This window comes from Triturus cristatus, chromosome 4_1, assembly GCF_964204655.1.
Source record: "Triturus cristatus chromosome 4_1, aTriCri1.1, whole genome shotgun sequence".
NCBI lineage: Eukaryota > Metazoa > Chordata > Amphibia > Caudata > Salamandridae > Triturus > Triturus cristatus.
Window position 1 is genome coordinate 41,630,408 of NC_140585.1, and position 27,542 is coordinate 41,657,949.

A 27,542-nucleotide genomic window follows, 5' to 3' on the forward strand; every position below is an offset into this window, starting at 1 on the left:
TCCAGTTTACTGGGGAGGAGTGCTTGGGTGCTTGTTCAGCGGGTGTCAAGAGGAAGCCACGTGAAGATTTTACTGAGGATTTTAAGGATGTAGAAGCAGGAGGAGGTGATAGCGTTGACTTGGCTGGCCACCAATAAATAGCTGTTGTCGACCATGGTTCCCAGGTTCTTGGCCCGAGGAAGGCTGCCTAGGTGTAATGGTTCAGCTGAGGTGCAAAGTTGTCATAGATAGCGCCTATCTTATTGTGGAAGAAAAGTGCGAGCTGGGACCAGAGATCCTGAGAGGGGCGAGAATGGTGGAGCCAGAGGAAGGCATGGTGGATTCCTTTATGATGGAAGAGAGTTCCTATGCACTGTTGGTGCTGTTTTACATCTGTTGTGCTGCAAGCTTGGTGGATTTTGGTGGTATTGCTGGAGTATTGATTTGTAGTTTGGTTTGTCGCTGTGAGTGAGTGTCCGTGTACACTCGAGCTGCTTACAGTGATGCTTGGTGCATTGAAGGTCGTGTTTGTACCAGCTAGCTTGTTGTCTGGTCCTAGCTGTGGTCTTTGTTTTGAGAGGTGCCAGGACATCTGCGCAAGCAGTGATCAAGAGATTGAAGTTGTCAATAAAGTGGGCAAGGTCATTTTGGTGTGGTGGGCGGTAGTTTTACAGTTCTTTGAATCAAGTTTCTTTGGAAATAGTATTCCAGTTTTGGCGGCTGGTCTTGGAGGGGGTGAGGTAGGTTTTTCAATGGAGATTGAAGTGAAGATAGAAACGGTTGAGCAGAATGGGAGAGGGATGTGTTTCTCAACCGAGATGTTGCTGAAATTTGTAGAGAAGGGGTCTGCAGATGAGGATGGAGAATTTCATCCATTCTGAAAATCTGATTGTGGTTAGACCGGCCAGGAAGCTCACCATGTTCAGGTCGGTGAGGTCCTCTATGTGGGAATTTAGATCCAACCATGTCACTTAAACACCTTGTAACTGAATGAAATATGGGAGTGACGAAGGAAGAAAGTGGCATGAGAAAACCCAGCTAATATCCGGGGGCCTCTCCAGATCGGCCAGCGCCTGGATACCTTCAGAGCAGAGCCACATTTCAGGGGGGGGGGGGGCTTAGAAAACATTTCGGGGGGGCTGAATCTTTAAGCAAGAGTGGGGCTGCAGGGGCTCTCAGAAGGGCTGAAGCCCTTTGCGTCCAATGGGTGTTGCGCGCCTGCTTCAGAGTGACAAGTAGTGCTCTACAAATCAACTGATTGATTGATAAACAGGGACATACTAGCACTATGTAAAAACCCATCCATTCTCCGCCCTACAGACTGCTTCACTGTTAGCTGTCCGCTCTAACGCTACAGATCTCACAGTTGCTATGGAATCCATTTTAGGTAAGATGTCTGGCACCACCTTCTTACAGAAGCCAGGCCTAATATGGAAGTCAGATCTGATCCTACGTTCCTTAACCACGATTGTTTACTACGATTCTGAAGGACTAGACTGTACTAGCCAGGAGAACCAATGGTCTCAGCGGAAGCTCAGCCTCCACCCCTGAAGAAGACTCCAGAATCTTCATCTGGTATTTCCCTCGATACTGCTGAGAAAATGATGCAATCCCCTCCTAGAAGGCAACCTACATCAAAGCTCTGGAGACCTGAGAAGACTGAGGACTTCCCAGATCAACAGGATGTCAGTAACTCTCATCTCGCCCCATCAAGGTTCGGAAGAATGGAAAGGATCCCCTCTTAGTCTCTATCTGAGTGATATCCCTGGCAACCTTAACTTTCAACCGAAGCAAAACAGTGTCTCATCAATATATCACTGTGTGGCTCAGAAGGTAATGTTTTAGTTTTAATTTTATTCACATTTTCAATAGCATATAATCAATTCCAATAATTCTGTCTCCGAATGCTCACTTTAATCCCTTAACTTCAGGTAGTTTATCCTGGATATTTTGTAATGCAACTTTACTAGAAAGCATATATATTCAGTCTCTAAAATAACATTTAATTCGCCAAACATTCCAACGCCATGTCTCATACATCCACCACCTTTTCGTGCACGAGCCTCCGCCACTAATACGCATTGTTACATCAATGGTACATTATAACATTTTATGATTTTTAAATTTTTGCTTTTTCAATCTTAAATTTCTTTCTTTGAATATTCATCTCTTTATCTTTTATTTGTTACAACAGTATCATGACTCCAGTTCAGTTTTTTCACACTGTCGTGGCTTGACAAAGATCGACTCTTAGACCAGAGTTTTCAATGCTTCAAAGCATCGGGTCCACCTTTACAGGTCGACATTCGAACAGGCTCAAGAAATGACGCCCACACATTGCCGCTCACCAGCAGGGAGAGGTTTTGATTTTGCATGATATAAAACATGTTTAGTAACTGTGACTTTGACTCTGTTGGTGTGTCACGGAGTCAGTCGGTAAGCATGTTCAGGTCCCTTGTTGGGCATGGAGTGTCCGTCTGAGGGAGCGGAAGTGTGCCCCTCTACATCGATGAAGAGTCCTTCAAGATAGGACGTAGAACCTACCACCGCTAGCAGGGCGCAAACCAATGAAGATCTTCAAACTAATGCACTGTGGAGGTGATAAAGTCAAGAGACTCTACATCGATGAAGGAACCTACAAGATGGGGTGTAGAACTTACTACCACTAGCAGGGCGCAAACCAACGAAGATCTCCTAACTAACCCACGGTGGAGGTAATGAAGCCAAGAGACTCTACATCGATGAAAGGCGAGACAGACAGAGAGACAGAGAGAGAGAGGCAGAGAGAGAAAGACGGAGGGAGGGAGAGCCAGAGAGGGAGGGAGCAGGGTGGGGGATATATATATATATATATATATAGAGTGAGAGAGCGAGAGAGGGAGGGAGGGAGAGAGAGAGAGACAATGAGAGAGAGAGAGAGAGACAGATGAATCATATAACTACTTGCCTTTCTTCAGGGTCTTGTAAGCCATCGGGCCACCCAGTGCCGCGAGTCCCGCCAGAAGTGCTAGTCCTAAGAGGATGCTGGCCACATCCCCGGCGCCCAGCCCTGCAGTGCGCGGCTTCGGATCCTGTTGACCTATGGATGGGAAGAAACAAGGAGACCAGTTCCTGTCAGAACCGATGCGCAGCTTTGTGAAGACCAAGGGGTGGAAAGATGCTGCCTTCCACGCAGGACCCACGTTTCAGGCGGGGTCCAGTCTGTTCAGTCTTCAGAGCTTGGCAAGAGCACAAGGTATAAACTGCAGCGACAGGGCATGCGGGGGTGTGCAGAACAAAGTGGCGTTAGAAGAGTGTAACAAGAAATACAAACATTGCAAAGCGTTAGACTTCTATTAGGAAAAAAGCCAAAAACAAGGCAAAATGCCGCTGACCGCGGCCCCCACAGGCCACTAGAGCAGTCGGTGCCCTAGTGTCGCCTGGGCACCGGTCACCCCTCCCCGCCCCCCCCCCCCCTCTCCTGGGGGTAGGGACTCCGGTCAGTGTCCCCCTCCTCTTCCTGCCCGGAAGTGGCGCGAGGGGCGTCACTTCCGGGGCTTCTTTGTGCGAGGGGGGAGGCTGTATAGTCCTCCCCCACCATGCTGGCGACCTCTTGATCGCCTCGCACGCTGCATAGGAGGTCCTGCCGCCCGTTTCTCGGCAGAATCGCAACAGTGAGTCCCGCTCCTAAGCACCCTCCTCACCTCGGCCCTATTCCTGGGCAGTACCAGGTTGAACGGGGCCCTGTGGCATCAACTGCCATGGGTGGGGGGGGGGCGAGCACCGTGGTGCCCAGCCCGCGTTATAATAGAGCCCAAGTAGGGTGGGGATCACGCGCCCCACTTCGGGCATACGATAGCGGGTTGGGGGTGGTGCATGCACGTGGGGGATGGGGCCAACAGATCCCCGCTGTCCCCGGGGGTGTGCTACTCGGCTCGGGACCCCAGTAAGAGGTCGGGCCGCCACCACAATTGCCGCGGCACCCCTCCCCCTTTTTGCTGCGGGGTTGGGATCCGTGGGTTGCGTAATAAAGGGTGTCCGCAGGCCGGCTTTGGCTGCTGCGGGCATGGATGGCAGGACACAATGGCGAGGGTGCGCGGGGGTGGGTGCTTATTCAGGCCAACCCCGCCCCCCCGACCTACACGCGACGGGGCTGATGATGCCTGGTGGGTGCTTTTATCACTGACGGTCAACCAGGCCTCGCGATGCGATGCGGGTGTAACGTAGCCTGAGTGCTACAAAGGGAGCAAGGATCCGGTGTCGCTAGGTTGTCGGGGCTGAATGTGGGGGGAGATGCACGGCCCTGCAGCTGGCCGCTGAGCACGGTCGCCGCCGCGCTGAGAGGGGCTTGGCGGTCTAAGTCACGGCGCAAATGCCGGCTAGGCCGATACACGTGGGGCGTGCGAGCGGCAGGTGGGGGGCTCCGTCCTTGCCTCAACTGGATGATGCTGTCATAACGACATCATATTGCAAGGAGCGAGCTGCCGATTAGGAGCGGGTAGGCCAGGGTGGCGTCCGTTTAACATCCTGTGAGCCTGGACAAATAACTCAGCAACCATTGGCTACATTGAGTATTTGTTCGCCAGGGGGTGCCGCGAGTTGCGTTTCGGGCTGAAGGAGGGGCACAGGGTGGGGACAAGTGCTCCCTCCGCTAGCTTAAAGGCCCATTTGCACGGTAAACCACGAGGTATGGCGCACGGTGACTGCCGGTGTCCAACAGGCTGACTTTCCACATCGTACGGAATTTTCAAATTACAGATTAGTCACTGTTGTCTGCTGTGGAAACCCGGGGTGGCGAGGCTTTGCTTGGGAATTGCCGCATCACGTTTATCTTCTGGGTTTTTCTGTTTGGGCTGCGCATGTGCACAATTAATCACTGAAGCCTTACAGTCTCTGATTTGATACACAGCTATCTCATCCCTGCAGTCCGGCTCTGCTATGAAAGGTGGCGGTGGAGCGCGGTATCATTTCTGAAACAATATAACTCGTCCACAATTAATTGCGTTACGTTTGTTTGCTTCCGCATTACATTATCATATTTATGCAGAGCTAGTAATAGGTTAGTCATGAGTCAAGTATTCAGCTGGCTGAGATTGCTTTACTGTTTGCCCTTGCGGTTTTCTCGTGTGCTGTTATCTGGCCCACAGAAGCGTGCAGGTGTGCGCATGTGCAGAGGATAGTGGGGAAGCACAAGCGGGTTTGCACAAGGGAGGGTTAGCACCTGCCGATCCCAGGGCTCCGGCCATGCTGCCAGAGGTGGGACCAGAGATTTCCCCCCTTACTGAAGTGAATACCATTGCCTGCATTTTGTACAGAGCGGACAGGGACTTGGAGGGTCCGGGATGGCACATCTAGTCGTCAGAGTGGGAGTCTAGTACCCCAACCATGATGCCAGAGGGGGCATCCTTGGTGCAACAACATCAATTATGGGGTGGCTAAACACTTAGAAGGTCCCCAAGGCGAGACCTATTGACTATGCCAATGTTTGTTATGTCATTTACGTTGCATGCCCCGGTCATGCTGCACCACGGTGCACCATGTGAATCGACTGCAACCCAGGGTGGAGTCCAGTGGCGATTCGTGCAGCTAACATGCCTTTCATATCTTGTTTTTACAGCTACTGGGGCACTCCAGGTTCAAAGGAATAGTGACGGAGTGCACATCGGGATCCTAGGGCAAGGTAACCAATTGGGGCAGCCACATAACATGGGGGCCTTGGGGGCTCTGGTCTGCCGCGTAGGGAGTCGGTTGGCCCCCCTTTCGCCCTTGGCACAGGGTCGTTGCCATGGTGTCCCAATGGTAATTTGGGAGCACCTTTCTACCGGCGCCTCACATTTGGTTTTGTTTCCCACAAGCAGGTCCTCGTGAGACGAGCAGCGCTGTCGACGCAAGTTTTGGTAAAGGGACATACGAAGGCAGCAGGTACGGGTACTGGGGAGGCTCCCTGATTGCACTAGGGACAACAAATACGTTTGCGAGCAGGAAATTCATCTGCCTGGCACTGTCAATGGGGGGGGGGGGTGCAGAGCGGGGCCATCGCTGAGCCATGGCGAGATGGTGGGTCCCGAGGCTGGTGCAGGGGATAAGGGGGCACCGGCTAACTTGTCCTTCATCTCCCTCACAGTGCCGTTGAAGCCCGTCCGCCTGGTCAGACGCTCCGTCCCGACGCTCCGTCCTTGCTCTCCTGGTTGTAAGTACTGAACCATGGGGGGGCCCCGAGTGGGTCCCCTGGGCACTGACCTGTGCTACGGGGGTCCGAGGGGGTGGCTTCATAGGCTAAACATTTTCCCTTATCCTTCCAGATTCTGAGGCACCTGCAGGTGAACCGATGGATAGTCAGGGATCCCCATCGCTTTTTTCGATGAGGTCACAAGTTGAGGAGACCCAGACTGGCATCTCTGAGGATGTGCGGATCGCAGCTTATCTAGAACTGGCCAAGACCAAGGGATTGGCTTGGGCCACTGACCTTTTGAAAGCGAACAATCCCGAGGACTCAGGGGTTGCCATTGAGGCCACGGCCGCAGAGCACAAGCCCAATGAGGAGGCTGGCCCCTCCAGGTCTAAGAGGATCCGCAGGCCCACGGTCAGAGACTTCCCGGTCGAGCAGTTGCCATCGAAGAACCGGGCCATGGCCCCCACCCGGGACACCACCCCCTTACCTGCGCCACCAGCGCCGGCTCCTGGACCAGTGCTCGCTCCGGCCACCTGCCTGCCCCCTGTGGCTTACGCTACATCGGATGACCTGGGCAGGCTCTCAGACACCCTGTGGAGCTTTATGTCCGAGGTTAGAGCTGGCCTAGCTTTGGCCAGCCTGGTCAGCACAGTTGGGACTGCGGCTACCCCTCCCCCTGCTGTGGCACCAGCGGTGCCGGCTTTCACGCAAGTCTGTGGTGGGCGGCCAGCTTGCCTGGCCTACCGCCTGTCCATGTGGGGGGTCCAGTCCTGGCGAGCCCCTCGTCTTTGGGAGGACAGCTTCCAGCTGGCGCACCACCCTTGCCGACTGGTACCCCCTCCCCCACCCTGGCCACGCCCATGGCAGCAACCATGCCCGCCACACCCACGGAGGTCCCCACGGTCACAAAACCAGCAGTATTACCCACGGTAGTGGTGCCAAAGCCCCTGGTTACCATGGCACCGTTGCTATCCGGTCGCTGCTCTTCGGGGTGGGAAGTGCCCCTGGCAGCTAAAGAAGGTATTTGGAGAAGGGAGTTCATTGATATTTTCACCCTCCTCATGCACGGGGCCAAGGGGGTCGACACTAGGAAAGTGGGTGGTAAAGATGACAACAAGAAAGTGCGTTTTCAGTCGTGGCCCGAAAAGAGCATCGTCAGGTGGGGGCAAGCCTTCGCCATCTTGGCGGCAGTGATCATGGATAGATTCCCGGAACAAGGGCCGGGCCTTTTCCAGTACGCTAGCATTATCACTAATGAGGCGGAGACAAGTGGGGGGATGGGCTGGTACCACTACGATTGCGATTTTAGGAAGAAAATGGCCATGTGCCCCGAACTAGAGTGGGACCAATTAGAGGTGAGGCTCTGGGTCATGCACATGGGGAAGCGCACAGTTGAGGGGACAGCAAAGCCTAGCACCTCCAATAGTGACAAGCCCAAAGACACGAAACAGGAAGTGAAGGGCCAATCTAAAAAGTCCTTTCAGGGGAGTTGTGGGGGGGGAGGGGGGGCTGGAAGCAAGGCAAGAGGTCAATGTTCAATGGAACCTGTAGGCTATTCAATGCGGGCTCCTGCGGGAAAGCATGCAGGTTCACACACAACTGCAGCAAGTGCGGTGCTGAGCACCCTGCCCCCTCCTGCTCCAAGCGAGTCAGCCCGGCCCAGCCCCCGGCCAGGCATGACAAGTAATCCTTGCACTTTCCATGTCCCCGACCCGCTATCCCTTCCCCAGATTTCTACTGACTGCGATACAGACTGCCCTGGGGTCCCCGGGGGTGGATCAAAATTCCTCTCTCTGGCTAAGGGTCCTTCCCCCATCAGGATCGCCAACCTCCTTGTTAGAAATGGGATTTCTGGTTGGCTAAGGCTTGCGCCAAAGCCAGGCAGAAACCACTACTCTAAGTCAGGGCTGGGGAGTTACACGCCAAAGATAACCCCTGCTCACCCCCTTGGTAGCTTGGCACGAGCAGTCAGGCTTATCCCGGAGGCAATGTGTAAAGCGTTTGCGCGCGCACCCAGCAACAACACCCAAGGCCCACCACAACTCCACACAAGGTTATGTATAAAATTAGCCTTTGTATTATACCAAAACACATTAGATAATATTCACACAATTTATACTGTACCAACTGGCACTGGGCGGAATTTACAGGGGACTATTTACACAAGACAGGGCCACATGGACCACTTGTCAGAATCATTACAAATCACCAAATTGTAAATGTAGAAATGTAGAACAAATAATAAATGTAGCGCACAACCAGTAACCACTGGTAAAAGGTAAGTACACCCTACGCAATCCTAAACACCTTAGGCATATATCACGCAGGGAACTATGAACACACTAGCAGAAGCTATACTAGGGAAACAGTCTCCTACGCATGGACACAGTTAGGAATAAAAAATAAGTATACCGGCAATACACATGGTGCAAAAGTACACATGTAAAAATAACCATGTACCCTAGGTGAGGGCACGTCACCGAAAGACTGTCCCCAGGCCAAATTGGCCTCTCAGGGGCTCAAACGCCCTTTGTCCAAAGTGTCAGGGCTGGGCTGCGCACGCAGCCAAGGCAGAAGGCGCAAAGAATCAGGCCTAAACGTTGCAGTTGCCCACTAAGTGCTGGGCAGCTGGGAATCAGATAAGGCCGGGCACCACTGTGCCTTTATATCAAATCTGCAGCGCGTTGGGGCCACACGGGGCTCTGTAAATAATCATGCCCCCACGGAGCGCACTGGCTCCTGAAATACTCCTGCGCCAATTAGGAGGGACAACAAAAAGAAAGAACTTGTCTCAAACGTTGGAGCCTCACAGGCTCTGGAATAATAATGCCCCAGACGTTGGAGCCTCACAGGCTCTGGAATAATAATGCCCCAGACGTTGGAGCCTCACAGGCTCTGGAATAATAATGCCCCAGACGTTGGAGCCTCACAGGCTCTGGAATAATAATGCCCCAGACGTTGGAGCCTCTCGGGGGCTCGAAAACAGAGGAAACTCCGCACGTAGCAGAGGAGTGACCCGCAGGGACGCCCGCACTCACCGACTGCCTGGGAGGCGGTGTCTCCTCCCTGCGGCGTCTCCTCTCTGCGGCGGTGTCTTCACATTCACTCGGGCCCCCTCCTGGGACCCGGGACTCTGCAGGGCCACTCGGGGAGGCGGGGTAGGCTCCCGTCCTCTCCCGTCTTCTCCGTCGGCGCGGGCTCCTCTCTCGCGGGGCTTCCCTTCCCAGAAGTCCCGCCCACGGAGTCCCTGCCTTCCGGGTCGCGCTGGGCAGCGGCCCGGAGGGAATTCAGTGTGCGGCTCGGGCCGCGGCGGTGATTTTTCTTCGGCGGCAAGAGGGATAGGCACCCTTGTTTGTTTATATCAAGAGCGGGGTAGGCACCTGCGTCAACCACGGGCGAAGTCGCGGGGTGGGCTCCCGCTTACAAGCAAAATAATTAAATAAGCGGGGTGGGCACCCGCGATGAGGCGCAATATGCGGGGTGGGCTCCTGCCGGTCAGCAGCCAGGGGGGGGGGACCCCACGCTCGGGATTCCCTCCGCATCGACCGCGCTGCAGGCCAAACGACGGCAGTGCTCCTCAGGATAGCTCAGGGCAGGGACAAAGCGCTCTTCCCACTTAGAAATAAAGCGCTCTTCAGGGTAGGAGCAGAACGATCCCCCAGCACTAGGGTGGAAGCCCAAAGTCCAAGATCAATAAGTGGAGAGATTCTCCCAATCAAAAGGCCAGGTTCCAATCCAGGGGAAGCCCTTCAGGAAGCAGGGGGGGCAAAGACTGGGCCCAGGGGCCAGCTCACAGGGCCCTCCAGCAGGGAGGCAGTCCCCAGTGGCGGTCTCTCCTGGCGCCCAGTAGCAGCAGGTCCCTCTCAAGTTAGGATCAGAAGAAGAACATTTTACTTGGGGTCACGTCACCCTTTTAACCTACCCCCCCCCCCCTCCCCTCCCGCACTTTGTAATTTAGCCACTGAGGGTCGTGTCCAAGAAAGAGCCGGGGTCCTTTTGGCTGATCCAGCACCTGTCGTACCCAGAGGGGGACTCTGAACTCGTGGTTGGAGGAGGGGAGGTGTTCTGTGTCCTACTGCTCCCTCGACCTGGCGGTGGATATGGTCAGGAGGGCAGGGAAGGGAGCCTGGTTGGCTAAGTCAGACATTGAGTCGGCTTTCCGACTACTGCCGGTCCACCCCGACAGCCAACACCTCCTGAGCTTCAAATGGCACGGCAAAGTTTTCTATGACAGGTGCATGCCCATGTGCTGCTTAGTTTCTTGTGCATACTTCGAGGCGTTCAGCTCGTTCCTTCAATGGGTGTTAATGAGTACGTTCAGGGTTGAGGGAGTGACACACTACCTTGATGACTTCTTGTTTATCGGGGGGCTGACACGCAGGAGTGCATGAGAGCTTTGCAGTGCTTTGAAGACTTGGCTTAACACCTAGGGGTGCCGTTAGCACCTGGCAAGACTGAAGGCCCGGCACAAGTTCTGACTTTCTTAGGCATCGAGTTGGACACGGTCAAGGGTGAGTCCAGACTCCCTGCTGATAAGGTTCAGGCGCTGCGCCAGGACATTCAGGCATTGCTGGGGAAAGACAAGGCCACCCTGGGTGACATCCAAAGCCTTCTGGGTAAAATAAACTTTGCAGCTAGGGTCATTCCGGTGGGGAGGGTCTTTGCTCGTAGACTGGCTAGGGCAACATCCAAGGTCAAGAAGAAGCACCATAGGGTCCACCTGGGGTCAGGTTTGAAGCATGACCTAGCCATGTGGGGGGACTTCCTCTTGCAGTTCAATGGGACGGTGATCTGGCGGGAACCCTGGTTGGATATTCAGGAGTTGTGCCTATTCACGGATGCCTCTAGCAGGGAGGGCTTTGGGGCCATCCTAGGCGAGGACTGGTGTGCTCAGGGGTGGCCCAATGCTTGGCACAGGCACAACATCAATGCAAACATCACTGTACTGGAGCTTTTCCCCATCGTCATTGCACTACACCTTTGGCCGGAGACCCTGTCAGACAGGAAGGTCCTATTCTGATCTGACAACATGGCGGTAGTCCAGGCCATCAATGGGCAAACAGCCAGGTGCCAGTCCTCTGCCTGCTCAGGGTGCTGGTCAGGGCTTGCCTGCGATGTAATGTGGAATGCAGGGCCAGACACATTGAAGAGGTAAAAAAATCTGGCAGCTGATGCTCTTTCTCGTTTTCAGTGGCTCCGCTTCAGGGAGGCCTGGCCGCGGGCAAGAGCACAGATGACACCCTTCCTGGCGCACCTTTGGAGGATCCTGCAGTGGACCAACGACTAAGAACCATGGAGGAAAGACCACTGGCTCCAGGTACCAGGAAGCGCTATGAGGCACACTTGGCCACTTTCAAATCCGTGTCCCACACCCTGGGTATCGCTTACGCACCAATCGAGGGTAGAGTACGGGCATTTGTGGTGTGGGCCAGGGAGCATGGGAGGAGCCACTCATGGGTTTGCGGCCACCTGGCGGCAGTAAGCCACGACGCAAAGATGGCGGGGGGGACGGACCCTACCAAATCTTTCGCCATAAGGGCAGCTCTCAAGAGGTGGGCGAGGGACGAGTCTAGGTCCCGGACAATAGAGCCCCCATCGATTTTAACATCCTCATGGGCATGCTGGGGGTACTGGACGGGGTCACCTACTCCAAGTATGAGGCTACCCTCTTCGCGGCTGCCTTTTGTTTGGCTTTCTTTGGCGCCTTCCGCATTAGTGAGCTGGTGGCTAGGTCCAAGACAGACAGTTTGGGGGACGCCTTGGGCATCCTAGATGTGTCCCTCTCTGATTCCCTGTCCATCCGCCTCCGGAGATCCAAGACTGACCAGGCGGGGCAGGGGCTGGCTGTGGTCCTCAAGCCCCTCGGGGACCCGCGATTTTGCCCGGTCCACTGGGTCAGGGAATTCTTGATGTGCCGCCCCCCTACTTACTGATGCACGTGGACCAGGGGCCCCTGACAAGGTATCAGATGGAAAGGATTATCAGGGCTAGTTTGTCCAGAGCAGGCTTGGCCCAGCTCGATAAGAGATACTCCAGCCACTCATTCAGGATCGGGGCGGCAACGGCGGAGTTCATGGCAGGTCTAGAGCCAGGGAGTGTGAAGAAGTTGGGGCGGTGGGAGTCGAACTGCTACAAACGATAAGTTCACCTGTGATGTACCTTATCATTCATTGTTTGCAGTGTATCTGCAGTGTTGATTTTCTTATTTGTGTGCTGGACAAGATTAAACGTCTAGAGAGTAAAACCTTGTCTCTTGTTTTACTAGGGCGACCGGTATGGGTGATCGGGCATTCATATATTGCCAGGGTGGCTCAGTGGGCGGCGCACCCGAATTGTATGCGGCACTTCCCACAGACACATTTTGAGTGGATGGGTTTCCCGGGCATGAGATGGAGCTGGCTCAGGAACAAACTGGAACAGAGACTGGCGGCGCAAGGGGCAGCACCTAAAATATTAGTGATTCACCTGGGTGGGAATGACCTCATCGCCATGGGTAGAAGGCTTCTCCTGTAGACCATGAAAAGCGACTTAGGCGAGATTTACAAGCACGTAGGGCAGTGCGACGTCATCTGGTCAGAGATAATCCCGCGCAGAAACTGGCGGGGGGCCAAATCGGGCGAGGCGGTTGAGCATTCCCGGAAGCGACTTAAAGGGGCAATGCGCAAGTTCACTGACCAGAGGGGCCTGGGCTTCATCAGACACGAGATGATCAAAGAGAACGTGAAGGGTTATTTTGAGGATGATGAAGTTCACCTATCGCCAGCAGGCATGGAGCTTTTCCTGTTAGACCTAAGCGAGGTACTAGAGATGAGAGGTTGCAGGTAGACTATAGCTGTGGTGGGGGCCCTGGCGGTGACGGGGGCCACCTCCAGAGCTGTGGCAGAGTTACAGGGCGATCTGGAAGCAGGCCGGTACCAAGGGTACCTCTGCGCGGCACCAGAGGGGGTGCCAGAGCCAAATCCGAGGAGCCTCATGGGAGGGTCCTGGAAGCCGTGTCGGCACCCCGCTAATCCATTGGGCGGTTGTGGGCCTGAACAACCGGGGGTTTGCTATGCGACGCTCCGCCCCGGGAAGGGGCGTGAGTAGAAGTTACCAACGGTCACGTGATCCTGTAAGAGAATCACTTGGATGGCAGCAAAGGCGGGGTTCGTCCCAGTGCTGCCCGACTCATCAGGCGGGCAGGCGGCCCAGTTGGTTGCCTGCCCTTGGATCGCCCGTAAGATAACCCACCTATTACATAACGGTGTATGTAATAAACCTGCAGCATTTGTACCCAATCAAACAGTCTGTGTTGTGTGATTATTATTGGGTAATGTATTTTGCTTGGAGTGGGGACTGAGGGGTGCTAATGGCGATACTATGAATGGAGGATTCACAACGTATTGCAAAACTAAAAAAATAATACCAAAAGGGAATGAACAGCAAAACAAAGTAGAAGTAATGAAAATATGACTAGTAGCTAAAACTAATGAACAGTTAAAAAAGGATGTGATTGAACCTTTACCAAACAATCCCCCTGTACAACAGAATGAGAGCTAACCAGCCAGTGCTACAATCATTCTGACACACAACGTACCTACCTCCCATCGCAGCAGAGGGGTGTAGACAGGCTGAGAGGTTTTCATTTCAGTCAAGGATTTCTGGCGAAAACCGGATATAGCAAAAGGTTTCCTGACATAAAAGTGACTTCCCCAAAATGAACAAAGCGTCTAAACCAAAAGAGGTCCCACAGCGAGTACAGAAGCATCCTTCCTTGTGTAGGTGAAAGACCTAACCGGTCCTCCATCGGTACCTGGGAGACACGAAGGACCAGGGCTGCCTCTGGACTGCACAGGGCTCCTCAAAGGGAGCGTTAACACTTTTCTGCCTGAAGACTAACTCAAAAACGACTTCACAGGTTCTTATATTTTATTCAAGGAAGTTTTTGTACTGTTATCCACTGGTCGGTTTACACCGGCTACATTACTATAAACTCACTGGCCTTTGTGGCAGTCCAGAAGAGTGGTTACTCTATTGAAATAGCTGCTGGCAATACAAGATAGGAGTCAAAAACCTATCTCGTGTATCTAATAAAAAACAGAGGTTGAAATTCAGTTCCAGTTGAAATGCTTGTCTTTCAGGAATGACTGCACCTATTATTTCAGTATGAAATCAGTAGCTGCCAAGATGTGTAACTGGGCGGAACTCACAACATGCCTTTTACCAGAGCTGATACACCTTTCAGTGCCAGTCTAGTGCTCTGGCCTTCTGTCACAGCAGACCTGCAGGAACAGGGATGACATTGGAAAGGAAAGGCATGTGATTTTTAACGTAGATCATACAGTGTCTGAGCAGGGTCCCTAGCAGGGCGCAAACCAACGAAGATTTCCAAACTCTTGCATGGTGGCGGTGATGCAGCCAGCAGACTCTACATCGATGAAGATTCCTCCAAGATAGGATGTAGAACCTACTACCACTAGCAGGGCGCAAACCAACGAAGATCTTCAAACTAATTCACGTGTAGGTGATGAAGCCAAGAGACTCTACATCGATGAAGGAACCTCCAAGATGGGGTGTAGAACTTACTACCACTAGCAGGGCGCAAACCAACAAAGATCTTCAAACTAACCCACGGTGGAGGTGATGAAGCCAAGAGACTCTACATCGATGAAGGAACCTCCAAGATGGGGTGTAGAACTTACTACCACTAGCAGGGCGCAAACCAACGAAGATCTCCAAACTAACCCAAGGGGGAGGTGTTGCAGCCAGCAGACACTACATCGATGAAGGAACCTTCAAGATGGGGTATAGAACTTGCTACCGCTAGCAAGGCGCAAACCAACAAAGATCTTCAAACTAACTCACGGAGGAGGTGATGCAGCCAGCAGACTCTACATCGATGAAGAATCCTCCAAGATGGGGTGTAGAACTTACTACCTCTAGCAGGGCGCAAACCAATGAAGACTTCCAAACTAATGCACGGTGGAGGTGATGCGGCCAGCAGACTCTAGATCGATGACGAATCCTCCAAGATGGGATGTAGAGTTTACTACTGGTAGCAGGGTGCAACCCAACGAAGATCTTCAAACTAATGCCTGGTAGAGGTGATGCAGCCAGCAGGTTCTACATTAATGAAGAATCCTCCAAGAAAGGATGTGAAACCTACTACCGCTAGCAGGGCACAAACCAACGAAGATCTTCAAACTAATGCACGGTGGAGGTGATGAAGCCAAGAGACTCTACATCGATGAGGGATCCTCCAAGATGGGGTGTTGAACTTACTACCACTAGCAGGGCGCAAACCAACGAAGATCTCCAAACTAACCCAAGGGGGAGGTGTTGCAGCCAGCAGACTCTACATCGATGAAGAATCCTCCAAGATAGGATGTAGAACTTACTAACGCTAGCAGGGCCCAAACTAACTAAGATTTACAAACTCTTGCACAGTAGCGGTGATGCAGCCAGCAGACTCGATGAAGAATCTGCCAAAATAGAATGTAGAACTTACTACCACTAGCAGGGCACAAACCAACAAAGATCTTCAAACTAATACACAGAGGAGATGATGCAGCCAGCCAACTCCACTTAGATGAAGAATCCTCCAAGATGGGGTGTAGAACTTACTACTGCTAGCAAACCAACAAAGACTTCCAAACTAATGCACAGAGGAGGTGATCCAGCCAAGACACTCTACATCCATGAAGAATCCTCCAAGATAAGATGTAGAACCTACTACCGCTAGCAGGGCGCAAACAAACAAAGATCTCCAAACTAATGCCCGGTAGCGGTGATGAGGCCAGCAGACGCTACATCGATGAAGAATGCTCCAAGATAGGTTGTAGAACTTACTACCACTAGCAGGGCAAAAACCAACAAAGATCTTCAAACTAATGCACAGAGGAGATGATGCAGCCAGCAGACTCTACTTCAATGAAGAATCCTCCATGATGGAGAGTATAACTTGCTACTGCTAGCAGGGCGCAAACCAACAAAGACTTCCAAACTAAAGCACGGAGGAGGTAATGCAGCCAAGACACTCTAAATCGATGAAGAATCCTCCAAGATAGGATGTAGAACCTACTACCGCTAGCAGGGCACAAACAAACAAAGATCTCCAAACTAAGGCCCGGTGGCGGTGATGCAGCCAGCAGATGCTTCATCGATGCAGAATGCTCCAAGATAGGATGTGGAACCTACTACCGCTAGCAGGGCGCAAACCAACAAAGATCTTCAAACTCCTGCATGGTGGTGGTGATGCATTCAGCAGACTCTACATCGATGAAGAATCGTCCAAGATGAGATGTAGAACTTACTACCGCTAGCAGGGTGCAAACCAACAAAGACAAAGACTTCCAAACGAATGCACGGTGGAGGTGATGCAGCCAGCAGACTCTACTTCGATGATGAATCATGTAGAATTTAACACATAAATCAGAAGATTTTCCATGACCTTTGAAGCCTAATCCAAATCCTGTGTTAGGAAGTGTGGCAAGGTCTTATTGGCTTATCAAGTTATACTAGTATGGTAAATCCATCGGAGGGCATATCGTACCTATTAGAAGGTATAAAGCTCATTGGAGTGAATATAGCACTAAAACCCAGTGGGTGGACAAGAAGGTACACAGTGCAGAGAGGAAGGAAAGAGTAAAAGAAATGTATAGACGGAAAGCCTTTACACAAGAGTCCTATGACAGTCTTCAGATCAGAGCATCGGGTAAGAGAACAACTCTTGGAAACGGCAAACGTACAAGAGTGCTAACACTTACATGTAATCCTAGCGGGGGTACAAGCAGCTTCTGTTTCCTCCTTGAACAAATGACATTCCTCTAACTTTTTTGCAGAACAGGAGACCCCCGCTTTCCCACGCCTGCCCCCTGAACGGGTCTCGTCCAGCTGTGATATCATGGAGACACTGCCACAATGCAGGTCTCTGCACACCTCGGCACCCCAGCTCTGGGCCTTCCCACCGTCGATGCACAGTGGCCGCCATCTTCCCAAGTGGAGCACCTCGACTGTACCTTCACAGCGACTCACTCCTTCCATCAGCCGCGTCTTCACCTTTGGCTGGAATTCTGGAGGAGAAAGAATTAAGAGAAGTGAGAAGAACCCTAAAAGTATAACTACAAAGTAAAACTATACAACTTATCTATAGAATCTGAAAATAGCTATCCCATGGATCGAAAGATAGCCGAGCTGCAGCTAAAAACCAGTAACTCTGCACAAATTGTCAATTTCCCATCCACTGGGACTCCAACTGGGTTTGGCAAACCCACCAGAGTCACATTTTATCCTCCATGCCACCCTGCCTGATTCTCTCAGGAATGTACTCAATGTTTCCTTGGGTTGCCAAATCCTTATGGGCTCTGGCTCTGCTTTAGGGCTCGCCTTCAAAGTTTTCAAGACATACACTATGTCAAATGACAGAACGCAGGTTCTAACTTTAATGCCAAGCAAAGCCCTTATGATTAAGCCTAAATGTCATACACCTCCCAATATCAAAGGCGCTGCACCGATCGGCCACTAGCTAGCTGCCCCTGCGTGGATCTCACAACTATACAAATGACCAGTACTAGTTCATCAAGCCAAAGACTGGCCAAACTTCAATCTTTAGGGCTCTATGGAGTTTTAATAGAGTTTAAGTGAGGTTTTAGTAGGGTGTTTCTCTGACATGCCTTTGTAGTCGAGCTGGGACTTTTTTTTTTTACAACTTTGCCCAGGGGCAACCTTTCCTGTGGGAGGACGAGTAGGAGAATTCCTGGCATGGTTTCGGTCAGATCCCTCAGGATGTAGTAGAGCTGGGCCTGTGTCTGTTGTGATCATTAGCATAGTGTGACTCACATGCTGTTATCGAAACAGAGGACTCGATATTGCGGCCAATATAGGTGGGGGGTGGCACTGAGGCACATCAAGGCGAGGTCATAAACTTTCTGAAAACATGTCTTTCAGGAATATTTCCATCTCTGATAAATTCTTTGAATTAACTGCAATGACCTTTGTAGTGTCATCAGTAGCAGCTGCTACCAGACCCGTGTGGTAGGGCGGGGGCGAGTGCAGATTGCTGGGGCGGGGTTGGGATGAAAAAAGTTTTGAAAAAAACACCTGTGATGGCTGGCCAGCCGCCGTCTCTCCTCCGTCCTCTTCTTCCTGTCTCCGGTCTGCAGCAAGATACAGGATGCAGCAGGAAGCACCCTCCCAGCCCCCCAATAGCCAATCACAACGCTGCAATTCAGTGTTGTAATCGGTATGAGCACCACGGAACAGCGGTCAGCCAGGGAATGGGGGTCTGGGCATCTTCTCCACACAGGCTGCAATGCAGCCTGCATAGAGAAGATGTGAAGTTTGCATAAATGTTTGGCCGGCCCAAGAAGGCCGGCCAAACAATCATGTGTATTTAGGAGTGGGCAAACCAGTCCTCCCCTGCTCCTCTATAGTTGGAGCAGCCCGCCCTGAAAGCTGCTGCAGCAGAAGGGAACATAAGATGATAATAATGCGAGTTATCATCATTTTATGTTTCTTTTACTTCACGGCTGTGAAGCAGTGGGGCGCCACTCCTCCGCCTTAGCAGAAAAGCCGTCAAGAGTGCACCACTTTTGAAGAAAGAAGGGAAGAGGTAGTAAGGGATAAGGGAGAGACGGCAACACGCTTGTTTCCACCGGGATGGTTGTTAGAAGATCTGGACTGAACTCTGTGAGGCACGGGATGTCACTGCGTTGCTGTGGCACATTGTGACTCACAGTCCCAAAGGAAAAACAAGAGAAACTGACTATTGAACAACTGAGTGTACTTCTACAATGAGTATTTATAATGTTAAAAGTGTGATGCGCCCGGTGTGAGCTAACCGCCAAGAAAACCAGGACGCTTGCCCGACAACGGAAGATGTGCAATCTAGTCACCAAGGCCAAAAAGAGGAAAACTATATTTGGGTACAAAAGCAGGTTTAAAGTCTTCCAGGCTAATCGTAGGAAGAGGCATTTTATGGTGATTATTGGTTACATTAAAAGACTGAGAGGCCAATTCACAAACTGCATCCTGTAGTATGTTTATTGGCACTGCAGTGATACCACAGACGTGCTTCTAAAGCACTCCTAAGGTGCTTCAAGGTGCTATCCACAAACCCATGAGTGTAAAACTCCAACTCCACCTCCTCTATCTTCTCTATGGGAAAATCCTCACACATATACGTTTGCTACTCAATAGTAAATGTGGGGAGGGTCCGGAAAAAGAGGCATACTAACTACTAAATGGGTGAGGGTTAATGAGGAGTAAAGAGGGGTGTAGGGGGATAGGGAGGGATTTAGGGAGGGACATGCAGCCCCCCATAAAAGAGTAAGCCCATCACTGTTCATAAACTGCACTTCTAAAGTTACTCCAGCCAAAAAGAGCCCAAACAGTGGTAAATAACTCCAGCTCGAAGCTGGAGTAGGTCCAGTACCACACACTGCCAACCACTGTTACTGCAACAACCTCCCACGGAAAATATGCTTGTATTAAATATTAATGCATATTAATTTTATATATTTGTTTTAGATGTAGAACAAATTAAAAAAAGCTACAGCACTATTAACTGCATTTTGAATTAAATCTTTCAATAATTTAAAAACACTAAGTTAAATAAAAATTATTGTCTGAAGATTAAAGTAAAAGGTAAATTCCCACCTAAAGTAAAACCATTTTTTTTTATTATGCATTTTTGTATAAACTCTTTTTATTTGTTTCAATATATATAAACCACAGGGAAATGCAGAATACCATATTGCATGCAAATTCTATGGTGTAATCTATGGAACAAATTAGGCCTAATAAAGTGTAAGTTCCAACAAGAGGTACCATTACAACATAGAACATTATCCAAAGATTCATACATTACGTGACACTGAGAGCAGTCCCACCATCGTCCCCTCTGGTCCATTCGCTCTTAGTGGGTCACGTTCGGCATGCCGATATTTGGCGATACCTCTTTTAGCTGTCAACAAAGCCCAAGCACACAAGCGTTGTAGTGTACCGTGGACCACTTCATTCCGCCGTCATTCTCCATAGTATAATTTTTTATTTCTAACTCAATCTGGTGACCCACCCAATGTGGTCATAATTGCCAGCCAGTAACTGGCTTTTTTCGGGTATTCCCAAACCATATGTATATAAGTGCCCAGTGATGCTTTGCATTGCTGAAAGCAGGGGTCGGGAAAGCGGCTCTTTTGCTCCAAGTGCACCAGGTAGTAATTTAACCTGTGAAAATATTAACATTGGATCATTGGGAGGCGGGAGGATATTGCTGGTGTTCTCACCGCCAGTTTCTATCTGCTGATCATGCTCTATTTGGCCTGTATCCTCCTCCCATTCTACGGTCGGGGTGCGCATGGTGTCTGGGCAGCTGACCACTAAGTTGTGGTAAGTTCTCAATATCCCCTTGAACCCCAGTTTCTCCATCACCAATGTAGCTTCCAGAGCGTTACTCTCCAGGGCCATCACTAGCTTCTCTCGATAGGTGTTCCAAGTGCCTGGATACCCTCACGGGTGAGAAGTAGCGATCTACAAATCTACTGATTGATTGATTGATTGAGAGTGTGCCGCAACTGCAGGTAGCGGAAGTACTGGGGTTTGTGCAACCGGTATTGATTAGCCAGATCATCATACACTTTTATATGGTCTCGCCACCAGACATTGCCCAAGTGTGTTAGGCCAATTCAATCCCATCTGTGAAACCTTGCAGCTGTATCCTTTTGCCACCCCCATGCCCCTCCACAATGCGGTTGCCACCGTGAGGACACCATGCCACTATATAGATTTTTTTTTTTTTTTACTTTTATTTTGAACTTTTTTGAGTGATCATACTGCAATAAGCAAAGGTGCATCAATGGGTACACATTCCAGTCATAAGCAATACAATGTAGGCAGGAAAACAGAGAACACACAACGGGCATTGACAGTGCGAACCTGTCCAGCAGAGCAGGACTGTACATTAATTCCATGAGTACTATAGTGTTTACCGATGCCCACGCTCCCCCTTGAGGAGCTCCACGCCAGGCCCCATACGCCCCAACACCAGGTGTCTGGAATATATTGTTCACAAGGGTGGAATCCCCCAGTATGCAATGTCTTTGGAGCCATATCCCACGGGCAGTGCCTCTCTCAATAAATTCACAGTATTCCATGAAGGATTCTCTAGCTCATGGTTATGTGGGCGTTCTGCTTCCCACGGGAGCCTCCCCCCCAACAGGTAGCAGTGCAGTGGAGCCCAGATATCTGCTGGTTGTGAGGCTGTTGGTAAGAGTTCAGAGTATGTACTGATTTGTTCCTGACAGTAAGTAAGATCCCGCATCCAATCCTTAAATTTTGGGGCCCTACCCCTGCCCCACCGACAAGCAACTCGTCTTTTAGCAAGTAAGAAGGCAAGCGCAATGAATTTGCGGTGCGTAGCTTGTATGGGCTCCACGTATCCCAGGAGGGCAAGGATAGGGGAGGGCTCAATCTCTGAATTAATCATTTTCGAAAGTGCTGTAAATATCTGGCACCAATAGCGGTGCACCGCTGCACACGCCCATGCCAGGTGAAGAAAATCCGCCCCAGGGGCATGACACCTGTCGCATCTGTCATCTTCACGAAGTCGATATTTGTGAAGCCGGGCAGGAGTGTAATATAATCTGTGAATGTATTTATAGTGTATTATTCTAAATCTACTACTAGAGGAAATACGTTACGTCTGTTGGAGGCAGAACTCCTACTGTTTGTCTGTCAGTGGGTCCTGCAGTTCTAGGTCCCATTTCGCCCGGGCTGCCAGAGGCGGGGCGACTATGAGCGAGTGGACCGACCCATAAATTTTAGAGACTAACTTGGCAGGTGCCTCGTCCAGGAGGATATGTTGTAATGGTGTCACATCCGGTGGTTCCTGCGGAAAGGCAGGCGTTAGCGCCCTAATCCCCTGCCGGAGCCTGAGGTACAAAAAAACGTCAAGGGGAGAGGGTTGGATGCCTTCATATAAGTGTTCCATAGAACACAACTTGCCATCATGGTACAGGTCCCCCCGCGTCGCGACGTGGATAGTATGTACTAATTTCCGAAACCCCGCTTCCTGCAACAGGGGCATGCTGGGATGATAAACAAGGGGCAAGAGTGGCGCGAACAGCATGGCAATCCCTAATTTGGCCGTTATTCGGTTCCATGCAGTCACCGTACTCGCCACGGTCGTGGGCGTTGTATCTTTCCCCTGCACTGGGATATACAAGACGCCTTCTATGGGGATCGGGTGCGCCAGCCAGTGTTCAGCCGCTAGTTGGGGCATGTATCGAGGTTGCCGTATCCAGAAATAGGCGTAATGTGCCTGCGCCACTTGAAAGTACAGCTCAAAATCAGGGACCTCCCACTTGAGTTGGGGTGCCTTCCCGCCCCAAACTAGTCTAATGAGCTCTGATCGTAGGCGTCGAAAGAAGAAACTGCCCGGGTAAAAGGGGATGTTCAAGAAAAGATACAATAGCTGAGGCAATATTACCATTTTAATCAACGACGTCCTTCCCGCCATAGAAAGAGGAAGCGTGATCCATCTAGTAATGCAGTCTGTAATGCGAGTCATTGTCGTGCCATAATTGGCCCGCATTAGTTCATCTTTGTCTTTTTCTATGTGTATACCTAGATGCTTAAAGTCCCCCTCGCACCAGGCGAGAGGGTACTCCAACTCAAACCGCGCAGTAGATGTCGTAAGAGGGAAAACCCGTGACTTGCTCCAGTTGATCTGAACTCCGGAGAGCCTGCCAAATCGGATGAATTCCCTAAGAATCGGATCGAGGTTATTACTGGGGTCCCGTATATACAAAGTAATGTCGTCCGCGTACATAGATATTAATATCTGCCTCTGAAAACACCGCAGCGCCTTATCTTTATGATGTTGTTGTAACTTTGCGGCAAGGGGCTCCATGGCTATCGCGAACAGCAGGGGCGACAGGGGGCAACCCTGTCTAGTGTCTCTGGTGATGGTAAATGCCGAGGAAAGTCTGCCATTTATCAGCACCTTGGCCCTAGGAGATGTATACAACAGTCTAATCCAGGAGATGAAAATGATTGGAAACTCCATACGTTCCAGCACCTGGAATACATAATCCCATTCTAACGAGTCAAAAGCCTTCGAGGCGTTGAGGAAGATGGCAGCCATTGGTAGGTCCTCATGTACCGAGTTTAGGATCGAAAAGAAAGTGCGCAGGTTATGGGACGTCGCCCTGCCGGGCACAAACCCTGCCTGTTCGGGCAATATCAGGTTAGGGAGTAGCAAGTTAATACGGGTAGCAATTAGTTTCACAAGTATTTTTACATCGCAATTAAGCAATGAAAGGGGTCGATAAGAGTCACACCTATCTGCAGCTTTCCCAGGTTTAAGGAGGGACGTAATGAGGGCCATGCGCATAGAAGGGGGCAAATGGCCCACCTCGAGGGCGTCTTCATACACCTCCCGCAAGACCGGTGCCATAAAATCAATGTAAGTCTTATAGAATTCTATCGGTATCCCATCTAGGCCCGTAGCCTTGCCTGAACGCATGTGCATAATAGCCTCATGCACCTCGTCCAACTCAAAAGGGGAGCTCAGAAATGCTCTATGTGCATCACTGATCCATCCGAGGGACACATCCTCCAGGTAGTCCTGCAAGTGGAGATCCCCAGTCCTAGTTGACGTATAAAATTGACGATAGTGCTCCACAAACGCGTTAAGAATGTGCGCGGTGTCTCTGTATACTGTACCTTCCACGCCTTCAATTTCCAATATAGTGTTAGGAGGCCGCGTCAACCTTATCGTGGCCGCCAGGGCTTTCCCCGGCCGCTCGCCTTCGCCATAGCGGCGGGCAATCCAATGTTTACCTCTATATTTCGCCTCCCTAGCTGCTTCGTCCGAATATTCCGTCACTTTTTCGCGGATACGTGCCAGCGTAACATCGTCAGGGCTGTCCGCTAACGTCGTCTCGAGCGCTTTAAGATCACCTTCCAGCATTCGCAAGCGTGCTAGTATACTCTTCAGTACACCGGCCCCCTTAGCGATGCATATGCCCCTTAAGGTCACTTTAAATGCATCCCATATAGTTTCTACAGCACTCACAGAATCTTTGTTGCGCTTAAAAAAATCCAAACAGTCTTCCCGCAATTCCTCCTGAAACACAGTATCGATCAGCATCGTGGGTTGCAAACGCCAGGCAGTCAGGGGGGGGCCTAAGTCCGCAGCCCGTAGCGTAACACGTACGGCGAATGGTCAGAGAACGTTCTTGGAAGATGGTGCACTCGATCAAGCGCCGTATAAAAATGGGGAGATATAAGAACATAGTCAAGCCGTGCCCATGATCGTGCTTGCGCCGTGAAGTGTGTGCCTTCCCATTCGTCAGCATGGAGGGATTTCCATGTGTCAATCAAGTTATGCTCAGCTAGTGTCTCCAACAACGTCGCACGAGCTTTGGTATAATGGTGTGGGGCCGGGTGTGACCTGTCCCTAGATGGATCAACCGTAGTGTTGAAATCCCCTCCCCAGATGAGGCGCTGCGGGCCCACGCCTATGATAGCTGCACTGAGGTCTGTAAAGAAATGCGGGTCGTCTATGTTGGGGCCGTAGCAGCAGACCAGGGTAACTGCCACATGTCCTAGCCTACCCCACATCAAACAATACCTCCCCTGGGCGTCGCTTTTAGTGCCTGCCATAATGAAGGGCGTTCCTTTTTTCACCAGTATTGCCGCTTCCCTAGAGTATGATGAGTAGGAGGAAAAAACTGCGTATTTCGCCCATCTACTGGCAAAAGTGTGAGTAGCCTGCGTTCTAAAATGAGTCTCCTGGATAAAGGCTATGTGAATTGCATGGCGATCAAGATAAGAGAGGATCTGTCTCTTTTTCCTCGGGTCTCCCAGGCCTCTAACGTTCCATGTTAATATATTCAAATCAGTGTCTACCCTGGCCATGGTGATAGTGAGAAGGAGTACAGTGCAGCAGCAAAGGAGTTCTCCACTCGCTCCCTTGAGTGTTCATGCTCGATACCTGTTTTACCCGTACGTTACAGTAGCAACGCACTGTGTGTCCTACCGCCTTAGAAACATTACTGTCATAACTTATGTGGATGATTGTGTGTACTACATGCACCATGAGGGGCTCCCCTCGCACTTCTTCATCATGCATTCCCGCAAAATCCGAAAATAGCATCCCTGTAATAGCAGCCGCGCCCAACATTGTACGAACATTTTCAAACCGTCTCACTCCCCCACCCCTCAACCAAAATATCCCCAACATGCTTCGTATGATCATCTCCTCAGCAGGTCCTCCTGGTAATGAAAGACGATCAATCCCACCCAATACAGAAAATGGAGCCCCGCCTACCCACCCCGTAACGATACTCAAGCATATCCACCGCCCCCAGATTACCAGAGTCGTAGCTTCGGTTGGGCCCAGTCCTCGCCCCTGTTCTCCCCTCATCGTCCCATCAATAAACATCTTCATCCCATCGCATCCGCAGTAAGTACTAACAAACAGTTTCCACAGCATATATCTCGGACAATGCACATCTATCTGCCTGGGTATAGTGGCCCTGGAAGCAATGAAGGTAACGGTGGAGACCAGAGTCACCGCGAAAACTCCTACCCCACCCCCCACCCACTGAAGCATCCCCAACTTGCCAGTATCCCCTCCCCACCCCCCTCCCAAAATTCCCAACAGCCAGCTCAACAAGAGCAACATTGTCAATATGGTCATTGGGGTACACCCCATGGGATTCATCCAGAGTGTGCCCATATCCACCCCCTACTTCCTGCCCCTTACCACAATCAAGGGAAGAAAAAGGGGGGTGGTGCCTGGAATACATTACCAACCACTGTCCTATACCCGACCATGGTATTCTCGTATAGTCCGGCGCCATCACATTCACGTGCCCATCAGGTGGGCCTCCATAATACCAGCAGTTCAGCAGTCCTCAAGTTCGGAGACCAGGCAACAGAAAGCCGCGACCGTGTAACTAGTGTTCATCCTCATGCTCTTCCTCGTCACCGATGTGTCGCTCAGCCCGCGCAGTCTTTAGAGCCTTCAAAAAATCTTCCACTTGTTGCGGATTCGTAAAGAAGTGTTGCTTTGCTTGGTGGGTGACTCTCAACTTTGCCGGGTACAGCAGTGCATAGTCAATTTGCAGGGCACGTAGTTTTTTTTTAACCTCGAGGAATTTACGCCGTTGTTCCTGAACGACAGGCGTGAAGTCCGGGTAGACAGTAAAGCGGACACCATCACACGAGAGCGTATGGTTCGTGCGCGCAGCCCGCAACGCAGCATCCCGATCCCGGTAGTTTAAGAGCCGTGCAATGATGGGTCTTGGTGGAGCTCCGGGTTTGGGCCGCGGCCCAAGAGAGCGGTGTGCTCTCTCGACGATAAATTGCTTAGAAAATGCTTCAGACCCAACGGAGGCAAGGAGTATCTTCTCCACGTATTCTTCCATGCGCCCCGTATTGGTGGATTCTGGCACACCAACCACACGAATGTTGTTGCGGCGGCTGCGGGCTTCCAACTCCTCATTCTTTGCAGCGATAACTCTTAAGACATTGTCAATTCTCGAGAGCTGCGTGGTGTGTGAGGCTGTGGTGTCGTCATGATCAGATATTCGCCTCTCAGCTTCAGTTATGCGTTCTTCATGTACATCCATTTTATGTGCGAAGGCGTCCATTCTCGACGTTAGCCGGTCAACTTTATCCACTATGGTAGCAAAGCCTTGCCTCATTTCCTGCATCATCTGTTGTAAGTCCGTTGCTTGGGAGCTTGAACTCGCGTCAGCCGCGGGCAAGCTGTGGGAGCTCCCCGTATCCTGTGCGCTCCACACTCCTTTTTTCGCCGCTGGGGCCTCAAACATAAGTTTAGGCTGCCGACTATCTTGTTTACCCATCGCGGTCTTCGTACACGGACCCGCAGCAGCTAGCAAGGGGCGGACTCCACGTTCCTCTCGGGCGTGGAAGGAGACAGAGGTCCTGGTTGCAGCACGACGTGACCGTAGCAACGAGTATTAGGTTACGGGACGGCCTATACCGGCACTTTCGGGCAGAGACTGCAAGCAGGGAGGGAGGCCTCCGCCACGGTCGTCCCCAGCGGAGAGCCAGCCGTCGCAGTTCATGGGCATCCGTAGAAAGCTTGGTGGAAAAACAAACTTTGGCCCTGCAGTGAACGCCCTTCCTCCGCTACTACGTTCCAGTACGCCAGTAAGGTAGTAGGGGGTATGCCCGAGTCACCAGGCGGGGGGGGATCCCGCACCCTCACGTAGTATCTCCTTTACTCCAGCAGACAGTAGGCAGTGGGACCGGTGGCACACAGCAACCCACGGTGGCGGAGGGAATGGGGCCCGCACCGCCGGGGCTCACGAGCAGGAGATGCGCCAAGGTACTTGAGTGTCACTTCCAAAATTCTCGGAGTGGGGAGCCCCAGAAATCCGTGCTTGCCACCGGGGTA

At 51.4% G+C, this 27,542-nt stretch overlaps 1 protein-coding gene across 3 annotated transcripts in view; it reads right to left on the reverse strand.

Moving 5' to 3' along the window:
* The window catches only part of CD5 (CD5 molecule), a 139,410-nt gene that overhangs the window by 32,342 nt on the left and 79,526 nt on the right, over nt 1-27,542 (reverse strand). For all 3 annotated transcript variants that reach the window (XM_085651454.1, XM_085651456.1, XM_085651455.1), the window contains 2 exons: nt 16,876-17,181; nt 2,927-3,058 (listed from right to left, as the gene is read on the reverse strand). In XM_085651454.1, coding sequence (XP_085507580.1) covers nt 2,927-3,058; nt 16,876-17,181 — 438 coding nt within the window. The remainder of the gene's footprint in view (nt 1-2,926; nt 3,059-16,875; nt 17,182-27,542) is intronic.